General features: G+C 35.2%; 2 protein-coding genes across 3 annotated transcripts; both read left to right on the forward strand.

The window, feature by feature from the left end:
* The first annotated feature begins 491 nt into the window (after positions 1–491).
* LOC110917457 lies at positions 492–4,260 on the forward strand. The gene is made up of 8 exons (XM_022162007.2): positions 492–749; positions 1,548–1,637; positions 2,459–2,518; positions 2,595–2,634; positions 2,724–2,817; positions 3,576–3,635; positions 3,713–3,804; positions 3,942–4,260. Exons 1-8 carry the CDS (start codon positions 565–567, stop codon positions 4,026–4,028), a joined length of 708 nt encoding a protein of 235 aa, XP_022017699.1. The 5' UTR covers positions 492–564; the 3' UTR covers positions 4,029–4,260.
* Positions 4,261–5,311: 1,051 nt separating this feature from the next.
* On the forward strand, positions 5,312–10,080 carry LOC110916178 (probable 2-carboxy-D-arabinitol-1-phosphatase). 2 transcript variants are annotated; one of them, XM_022160929.2, is made up of 7 exons: positions 5,312–5,574; positions 7,123–7,268; positions 7,509–7,628; positions 7,711–7,810; positions 8,148–8,287; positions 9,359–9,438; positions 9,811–10,080. In XM_022160929.2, the coding sequence occupies exons 1-7, from the start codon at positions 5,424–5,426 to the stop codon at positions 9,935–9,937; spliced, it is 864 nt and encodes a 287-aa protein (XP_022016621.1). In that variant the 5' UTR covers positions 5,312–5,423; the 3' UTR covers positions 9,938–10,080. The 2 variants fall into 2 exon arrangements, with proteins under 2 accessions (XP_022016621.1, XP_022016620.1); XM_022160928.2 differs by having other exon boundaries at positions 5,314–5,574; positions 7,117–7,268.
* The last annotated feature ends 367 nt before the right edge of the window (positions 10,081–10,447 follow it).

Genomic DNA, 10,447 nt, shown 5'->3' on the forward strand with positions numbered 1-10,447 from the left:
CCAATGGCCATTTATTCCAATGTTTGATCAGCCAATATGATTTAAGTTGCTTTTTTTTTTTGTTTAATGATTGGAAGGGGTATTATTTGGGCATTATCCCCACTACACTACTTTTGCTATAATGCCCCATTACTGACTAGGACGCCACGTGTCGGATAATGCCCCATGGTGGGGGCATTATAAGTTGTTACCACTATACATGGTCTAAAAGCTAAACGAAACTCAAAAGCTAACTTTACATGTACAGTACAATTTTTTTTTGAAAAAAGTTTTTTTATATATAAAAAGTAGGGAGAATTTGTAAAAAAAAATGGCACGTTTTTTAAGGATTTTTAGTTAGTTTTCAAGTTTTCATGGTTTTTAATTAAACCCTCCCTATTGAGTTAAGCGACAAAAATAATTATTTGAAAAAAATATATATTTACGACGTCACCTTTTAAATCGCAACCGATTTTCTATACATAACCATGAAATATCTCATAGCAACTGAATCCGCATATACAAATACAAAATTTGAAGGCGCCAAAAACTCCTCACACACAAAATTACGACGTCACTCTGAAAATGTCATCTTCAAAACCGAGTTCGAGGAGGAAGAAGAGCATCGAATCGACAACTCCAGAAACGGAATTGAAAGGAGTGATGATCGAAGAAGACGGTTTCAATTTCGGTGCTGGTAAATTGAAGCAGCGAGCTCAGAAGAAGCAGCGATCTGCCTTCGAAGATGATCTCGATGCAGATCTATCTAGGTATAATCTCGATTCATACTCGCGATTGCGAAAATAGTTAGGTTACTCAGATTTCACGTTGTTGTTACTCGATAGATACCAAATCGCGTGCTATTGCAGTTATTTTTTGACGTATTTGTGTGATATTGCGTTGATTATTTCTGCAAGTAAGAAATTACTTAGGTTATGTGGATTTCACTTTGTTGTTACTGAAGAGATAGCAAATCGCGTGTTATTGCAGTTGTTTTTTGATGTTTTTGTGTTATATAGTGTTTATTATCTCTGCAAGTAAGTAATTACTTAGGTTATATTGATTTCACACTGTTGTTACTGAAGAGATAACGTTTCTGTGTGATATAGTGTTGATTGTTTCTGCATGTATGAAATTAGCATCAGATTTTTGTAGATTATGAGATAGGGCAACTGTTTTTGAAATTTGTAGTGATATAGTTTTGATTATTTCTGCAAGTATGAAATTAGCATCAGATAGCATCAGATTGTTGTAGGTTTTGAGTTAGGGCAACTGTTTTTGAAATTTGCAGTGATATAAAAGGTGTGATATAGTTTTGGTTATTTATGCGTATTGCCTGATATAGTGTTGCTTATTTTATGCAAATAAGATATTAGTATCAGATTGCTGTAGATTTTGAGTTAAGGCAACTGTTTTTAAAGTATGTAGTGATATAAAAGGTGAGATATAGTTTCGATTATTTCTGCGTGTTCTTGCCTGATATAGTGTTGCTTATTATATGCAAATAAGAAACTAGCATCAGATTGTTGTAGATTTTGAGTTACAGCAACCGTTTTTAAAATTTGCAGCGATATAAAAGGTTTGATGAACGCCTTACATCAGATCAAAGAGAAAGCACAGAAGGACGGGCAGAAGAAAAAGGAGGAGACTATTTCGAGGTAATTTCCGTGACTTGCTTAGTCGTATTCTGATTAATAGCTCACAAGCTATTGTATCATGTTCGTTTATATTGATGAGGAATGTTGAAATGAATCGATTCTAAATAGTGATTTTCGATGAAGTTTAGGTTAAGGATAAGTATCTGGTGTCCTGATTTTAGCAAATATCCTGTTAAGGATGAATGATAAGTATCTCGAATCCTAATCTCATTCAAACATATACGCTAGATACATTCGAATTCGTTGTAACTAACAATCTATATCTTCTCCTGTCTCTTGTATATGTGGCTGTAAAACTAAGCCAATATGTGAGTAAAGGAATGATTCAAAGCCTCCAGGATCTGTTACTTTCATAGTTTATACATGTTCTTGCTGGATCTGCGTAATAATATATCTATATGCCATCGTATGTATGTTTTGATTGTGTATTATGTTGCTGGGTAAATTTGTTCATCTTGATCTTTTGCAACTATGATGACTGGTTGCCTGGCTTAATCAGATTGATAATGCTTGGATTTTTTGAAGTGAAATCGATCTTCAATGATCACCTTATCTACTTTCGTTAAACTATGTGTTATTAGTAGATTTGCAACTATATCATTTAAATAATGATGTGTTTTACCTGGACTCAATCTGGATCTAAACACACACAGAATATTTGTTTATTATCTCTTGGCCAAAGCAATCTTGTTGAACATATATAATTTCCACTATCATCATGTAGTCTTTGATATATTGTTTCTGTAGTTACATATTTTCGGACTACTTGATATCTATCGCTCGAATTCATTAAGACTGATCGGTTTTTGGTTTTTGATCAGTGTTGCATCAGAAATCAGGTCTAAGTTTGATGAGTTGAAGTCCAAAGTAGAGAAAGAAAGGTACCCAAATGTCTACATTATGGTATTAATTCACTAATTTTAAATTTTGTAAACATACTTATTATTCAAATTGCAGGCAAAACTTTGCTAAGGCACTATCAAAGAGCTCCAAAGAGGTTTGCAAACAAAATAATAGCCTTATTAAACAGATTACTTGTTAGAATTTTGCATAAATGCTTAACAACTTCATAAAATTTGCGTACAGTGTGAGAACTTACTGAAGAATGAGACTGCCAAGTTTCAAGCAGTTTATGACAATTTCTGCAAGGACAAGAACTCACATCTGCAAGCCCTTAACGGTACTGAACACTTACCTAATAGGTCGTTACTCAACTCAAACAGTTTAAATTACTAGTGTAATGATATTAGCGGGTCAACTCAACCTGACCCATTATATTTGACCTGTACTTGAAAATGACCTATCTCAACCCAGACGAGGGCTGTAAACAAATTGAACGAACACGAACAAGTCCTTCTACGTGTTCGTTTGTTAAGAAATATACGTGTTCATGAACACTTACCGAACGAGATTTTATGTTCGTGTTCGTTTGTTAAGGAAATGAACGTGTTCGTTTGTTAATTTTAGGCAAGGAACGAAGATAAACGTTAATGAACACAAATGGAAACAAACGAACACAAACAAACGTTCATTAATAGAATAAGTAATACACTGACGCTTATTAAATATTTATTGGTCGGATTTTTGAAGTATTTAAATAAAATATAAAAACTAAAAACACTAATGAACTATTGAACGCATTATTGAACGTTCACGAACATAAATGAACGAACATGGCCTCTGTTCATGTTCGTTCATTTAGCTAAACGAACGAAATTTCTTGTTCGTGTCCATTTGTTTATAAACGAACGAACACAAACGAACTTCCCTCCGAGCGGTTCACGAACTGTTTGATGAACGTTTGGTTCGTTTGCAGCCCTACAAACGAGTAGTAAGCGGTAAGTTTTCTCATGTAGACGACTTAAGTACTTAACCATAAAATTTATTCTGTAATCATTGATTAATTCCTGAGCTTTGATTGTGCTGTTATAATAACAGATACCATTTCAAAATACGAAGAGGAGAGGGAGAAACTGCTCATGAAATACGAACAACACAGTAAGCAATTTACTTCACTTATCTGATAATCTGATCAAAGACTATTGTCACTAAAAATACGATTATGTTTCTTACAGGAAAGAAAGAAAAGAACATGATAACTGAGCATGAAAAGGCTTGTGCAACCAAAATTGCTGAACTGGAAGAGTCTCTGAAGAAAAAGAAGCAGGTTATGTATCTCTTCTTAACTTCAACCTGTTGGCTTATGAATGGGCCATTTCGGGTTTTGTTAAATCTCTTATGGGTCAAATGGTTAAATAAGAAATTAAGAATATAACTTAAGCCATTGTGTTTTTGTTCTTATAGGATGACAAGACATTCAGCCTTTTAAGGAAAACTCTAGGCTCGTTTCTTGACAATGCGTCTGATGAGGACTTCCCGGCTGATGATTGAAGCGGAATCTGAAAACTTATTAGCTGCAAATGTTATCGGTATATGTTTTATAGCGTCATAAAGTAGTCTTGTTTCCACTTGGTAAGCTTAGTGAAGTTTAAGCCAAAGAGAATGCATACCATGTTAAATAGTTATCTACTACTATCAACTGCTTTCTTAATGCAGTTAGAGATATAAATCAGATCACATTGCTGTTTAAGTAGCAAATGGTTACTATTGATCTTTTCCAACATTGATTATATAGTATACAATACTATACAAACTAGAAAAAGTGTATATGAAATTGACTCATTTGACATTGTATTGGATAATATAGATGGTATTAGGAGTATCTTGTTTTTTTCTTTTTAATAACCCAATCAATCAAGGTTATTTCAGTGGGCTAATTCAGGGTTTCCACCAAACGGTCTCATGACGAATAAGAGAATGAGATAAGATAAATCATGTAAACTGCAGCTAAAGAATATGGAGCCAGGATTTGACCTCTGGACCTCTGTCTTTTGTTGCATGGTCCCTGACTACTAAGCCTCATAGAATCATCTGTTCTGTTTACTAACGGATTATGCCAACATAACGATTATAATAATAAGAACACATGATTTACATGGTTCAATGGATTTTTGCTACTGTAACGTATGTACATAACCACACTAACGAGCCAATTTTATTAATAAAATTAGAGTTTCGACGCCCTGATGGTCCCACTCCGCAGGGTTCAGCAATCTTCTCAGCTACTTAATATTTTCAACAACTTTCTAACAAAAAAAAAAAAAACACTTAATATTTTCAACATCTATCCAAACATGAGTGAATTAAGTAAAGCATGCTTCTTTATTTTTATTTTCATAGTTGAGATAAAATCTGTGTCAAAGTAGATTTAGTGACGAAAAAGTTGGCTTTGCTTCTAGCTTGAAGATCAGTTTTTGACATGGGGTATTTTTTTTTCTTTTTTGTTATAATAAATTTTTAAGTAAGGAACCATTAAAACCACATATATTGGTCAAAATTACTGTTCATTTCCTTTACTTATTATCAGGTATTAATAATAATAATAATAATAATTAATTAATAATAATTATAAATATAAATTACAATACATATATATATATATTGGTCATGAATATGTTATCTTTCTTTTTGCCGTATGTTTTTAGGTTCTTTTTTTACAATAAAAAGACAGAATCTTTGGGTGCCTTTTGAAGAATATTCATGAGAAATTATGGCCCCACAGTTGAAGATAAGCCCACAATCCAATCATATATGGTTTCTTCTCCACCATTCCATTTGAAGAAATATTCAACTTCTAAACAAACCCCCAAACTCAAATCATTACAAATTCCCCAATTTAGTAACACCTAAATGCTAAAATCAGACACTGGATAAACTTTCACCAACATGAACATTATTCTCACAACTACTCATTTACCCTTTAATTCTATTTCAGATAAACCGCAAAAGTTCCCCAAATTTTACACCCCTTGTTCATGTCCAGCATTTCAAGTTCAATGTTGTTCTTCATCAGGTTCAGAGTTAACATTAACCACCGGTAATTATTTTTTAACCCTTGATCAAGTTATTTACTGAGAAATCATTTTAAATTTGAGACTGCTATATAGAGTAATATTTAGGCTACATGTAATGGTTTATGTTTTTCACTGCGACGTTCAAAAGTGAATGACACATCACGTAGACTACGTAGTAGTAGGAATGAGCTCTCACTCCCTTTATAAGTTTTCACTATCCACTACCTTATTAAAATCATATCTAAATTTAATAAATAAAAGAAAGTGTTAATTCTGATAGGTGGAAAAGGTTGGGACTCACCAACCACAAGTTCTCACCCTGGTTATGCAGACCACCACGGGGTACCATTTTATGCAGTGGCGGCGGAGCTTGATCGAAAGATCAGTGGGGGCCAGACTCTCAAAATCCAAATAAGTGGAGGCCGGACTCTTAAAAATTCAATATTTTACACTGTAATTATTTTTCGTGAAATTTCCTGTAAAATTAACAATTAACACTACTATATTTCGCTGCTGCTTTCACCTGCCACCTCATAGGGGCGTTACACATGCTCTTAGGCCATCCGTAGTCATAAAGCCCTTTGTGGGGCGTTATGCGACACGTGTCGTGCCACGTCACACAGGGGCTTTATGGGGCGTTATATCACTAGAGCCCGTAGTCATAAAGCCCCTACCCATCAATACCTAATTATTAATTTTCGTTTTTATTAATTAATTATAAAAACAATAACCTTTTTTTGATTGGTCCATGGTTTGAAAGCTCCCTCCATACTGGCGCCATGCATATAGCGCCACCCCCATTTTTTTGTCTCATAAAGCCCCTCGTAGTGGTGTTTGGGGCTTTATAGGGGCTTTATGTGAGCATATAACGCCCCACTACACACACTCTTAGTGTCTTTGTTTGGTAGAAGGAGAACCATATATGTTGGTGATCATTGTTTATAATTTTTAAAATGTGTTCCTGGTTTAAATTTGGACTATTTAACATTATCATCATCATACTCAGTAAATCTCACCAATAGCAAAGCTAAGGTAGGGTCTGAGGAGAGGAGGGTAAGATGTAGACAGCCTTACCTCTACCCCGTAGGAATAGAGAGGCTGCTTCCAGTGAGACCCCCGGCTTGATGGTAGTTTTGCATCAAGCCTTGGACATAAGGCACATAACACTCGCCAGTTAAGACAAAGGCCAATTAGTGCATGTACTCCCTTGTCTTTCGGCTATTAACATCACCACATGATGCATGATTAACCATCCCCCTCTTAACATTATTTTCACGAAATTAGTAAAATAACGTTAAAATTAGTGCACTTTCACTTTTGCCTCCCGAGCGCCCACACATATATACATTATTTAACATATAACCAACCATCAATTCATTTTGGGTGCGTCAAAAAACAAATCAGTGAGCTCCTCGTGGGCAAGACGGGACAACATTGGTTGAGAGGCTAGACGGACAATTAGTAAAGGGATTTCCTATGTTCTCTCGAATTGTTATTTGTGTGTGGATCCGTTTACTTTGACTAGAACTTAAAAGGGTTATTAAGGTGTGTATGCAACCATGTAGGGACAGTTGGAAAGGATGATTCGTTGACGGGTGGTGCGTATGATTTTAGTAAAGCAACGACTTCTCTTACACGAAAGTTATTGTCATCTCCGAAGAAAGTGACTCTTGTAAGGCATGGATTAAGTACATGGAACGATGAAAAGCGAGTTCAGGTGAAGTGTTTTTTATTAAAATGATGATAGTAATGTTTTTATTATGAGTAACCCTGCATTTTTATACCAAAACCACTAACAAAAGTTATAAAGGTAGCAAGCAATCTGTGTGGGTCGGGTTAGTTGGGTAACGGCTCAAAATGGGTTTTGGACGTCAAGGGTTGGGTCGGGTCCATATGCCAACACTTTGTTTATTTTTTGAACTATATTGATCGCTTCCGCTGATTATGGAAAATTCAGGGCAGCTCAAACTTGTCAATCTTGACAGAAACCGGAATTATGCAAGCAGAAAAATGCAAGAAAGCTTTGGTGGATATACGCTTTGATCAGTGTTTTTCTAGTCCAATTTCTCGTGCCAAGGTACATATTGTTATTTTAGATAAATAAAATACCCATTTACAAACCATATTTAAGATTTAAAATTAATATGATTTGGATGCAGACAACTGCTGAAATCTTGTGGTCTGAGAGGGAAGAGCCTGTGATCTTTCTTGATTCCCTGAAGGAGGCACACCTATTCCACCTTGAAGGCATGAAAAATGGTCTGCACTGCATACTCATTTTTTGAACCATATTCTTGTTTAAATTATAACTTCTATTAATTCAGAACACTAATTGAACAATTAAATTTCATTCACCACTTACTTAGTAAAATCCCACTCATAGCAAAAGTGGTGACACCATACAGATGGTTAAAATGGTAAAAAAAAATTTTTTTTGTCATTCAGAGTGTACAAATAGATCACGTGGTAGGATAGGATGGTAGTTTTTTTGTCATTCAGACTAATCTACTAAATCATACTTCAGGTTAAATTTTATATATATATATTTTTTTTTTGTAATGCGCCGTACTAAACGAGTTTGAGTGATTGGAGGCAGTGGAGGCTATGCAAAGATATCCGAAGGACCACACAGCGTGGAGAGAAGATCCTTCCAATTTCAATGTAAACGGTGTTTATCCTCTTAGACAAGTATGGGATGCTGCAAGTGTAGCTTGGAAGCAAATCTTGTTTACACCCGTAAGCAAAGTTGTATCTTTATTTATATCATAGTTAGTTATTAAAAGCGTTAAGCGCACTCAAGGCGCATAGGCCTCGCCTAGGGCTTAGGCGCAAGGCGCAAAAAAAAAAAAAAAAAAAAAACGGGCCTGAAAAAAAGAAGCGTACAACAAAAAAAAAACAGAAAATATTTTTATATAATAGAAAATTAATACTATTCTTCAAATAAAAAAAACTAAAGCTATTATATAACATTTAATATCGTCTATGTAGTACCAAAAGTTATATAATGCTAGTTTATTAGTGTAGAAAAGTAGTTTCGTTAGATAAAAGCAGAAATCTAGCTAGAATCTTGCCAGAATTTAGAGAATTTGGCCGAAAACTCTCAAGAATCTAGGAATCTCGCCGGAACTTGCGCATGAACCATCACTTGGAGCATTAAAGCGCAATTGCCTTGACTTAAGGCGCAATTGCCTCGCCTCGCGAGGAAATTGGGCCTCGGCGCAAGAGGCGATGGCTTTTAACAACTATGATTTATATTCGTCTTCCATAACTCATGCATTAATACGAAACTCACGGGTTTTAGTTATAGTCTAAGCAAGTTTGGGTTAGTTTCGGTCGAACCCATGAACATGGTTAGCTACATAGGTTGGGTTCCAACATGGCGGGTTCGCGGGCCTGATCTGTTTAACCCGTTTAATTTTTTATATATTTTTTAAAAAAAAATGTGTGTTATGAAACTACTTTGGGTATCAATTCCACTTTTTATCGTATATTTGTAACTTTAGAGTATTAATTTGTAAAAAAAACTAAAATATTAATTTTGGGAGTTAAACATGTCATGTTTGTGTAATTGTGTCAAGTGACAACCCATGAATTACACATTATGTTTTTGGGTTAACTGTCTGACACAATTTTTGTGTTCGTGTCGGGTTCGACCTGCCTACCTGCGAACATGACCCTTTAGCACTCAACATGAGCAAAAGTTACTTGCTCGCCCATTGTTATCCCATTATGTTGACATGGCATAAGGGTATTTTACACATTTTACCATTATCATGTTGCTATGATCAACAATGTTTGATATTTCAGGGGGAAAATTTTCTTGTAGTGACCCATAAATCAATATTGCGGGCGCTAATCTGCACGGCTCTTGGACTAGGCCCGGAGAGGTACATTTTAACTTGAGTTGTTTCTTTTTATGCAAGCGTGAACGGAAATGTTTTGTTAACAGACTTACATTCCTTGCCCTTACAAAATCGAGTAGCCCTAGTGTATAAGAAAAGATTGACGGTTTAACCAGTTTTAAGCAGAAACTTGTGAGAACCGCATAAACACTTGTAACTTTTTGGTAAAACTGTGATACATAAGAAGGTTATGTAACCACATAACAATCTCTCTTTCTATCTCCCATTAATATCTTTTATATTTAAAATACATGCATGCATGTAAAAGTGTTCTAGATTCGGCCCCGCTAGTGTGCTAGGGTGGTTGTGTTAGTGTTTAGTCGTATGGCGTAACCAAGTGTTTGTATGGTGTTTTAGGTTCAGAGCATTTGATGTGAATAATGGTGGAATAACGGTGTTCAAGTTCAATGTGGAAGGTGAAGCCATGCTTCAATCTTTGAACATGACAGCTCATATGTACACAGATCACACTTATATTTATTAACAAGCTTTTTTTATATATCATGAATATGACCTACGGATTGAATCCGTCAGTACTCAGTAGTTGTGGTCTTTCTACCCGCCCTGGCACGCCGACATGAAAAGGGGCGTGCGTGGGGTTGTAATTGGACCAAACCCGAACCCAAAGTTTCTGGAAAATTAAATCAGTAGAGTGAACAACTTCTAGAGAGTAAAGTGCGTGAACTAATCTTGGCCCTTGATCATTTTTTTAGATTAAAAGGGTAATATTAACATTAGCCAAGTATGTTTAATTAAAATCCTTACAAGTCGAGACAAAACCGCCTTGTAATTTTTTTTCGGTTTTTTTATAGACGTCTTAGTTAGATATTACTCTACTTTGTGTAAAATTTCGTTGAAAAACTCACACGAGGAGTAGGAGTTCTCGCGATTCTCTTAGCTTTAGGGTGGTTCTCATATGAACCTGATCTTATATATATATAGAGGTCGGTTAACGTACAATTTGCATTACCGTACGATGTGAAAATATAACATG

This window comes from Helianthus annuus, chromosome 16 (genome assembly GCF_002127325.2).
Source record: "Helianthus annuus cultivar XRQ/B chromosome 16, HanXRQr2.0-SUNRISE, whole genome shotgun sequence".
NCBI lineage: Eukaryota > Viridiplantae > Streptophyta > Magnoliopsida > Asterales > Asteraceae > Helianthus > Helianthus annuus.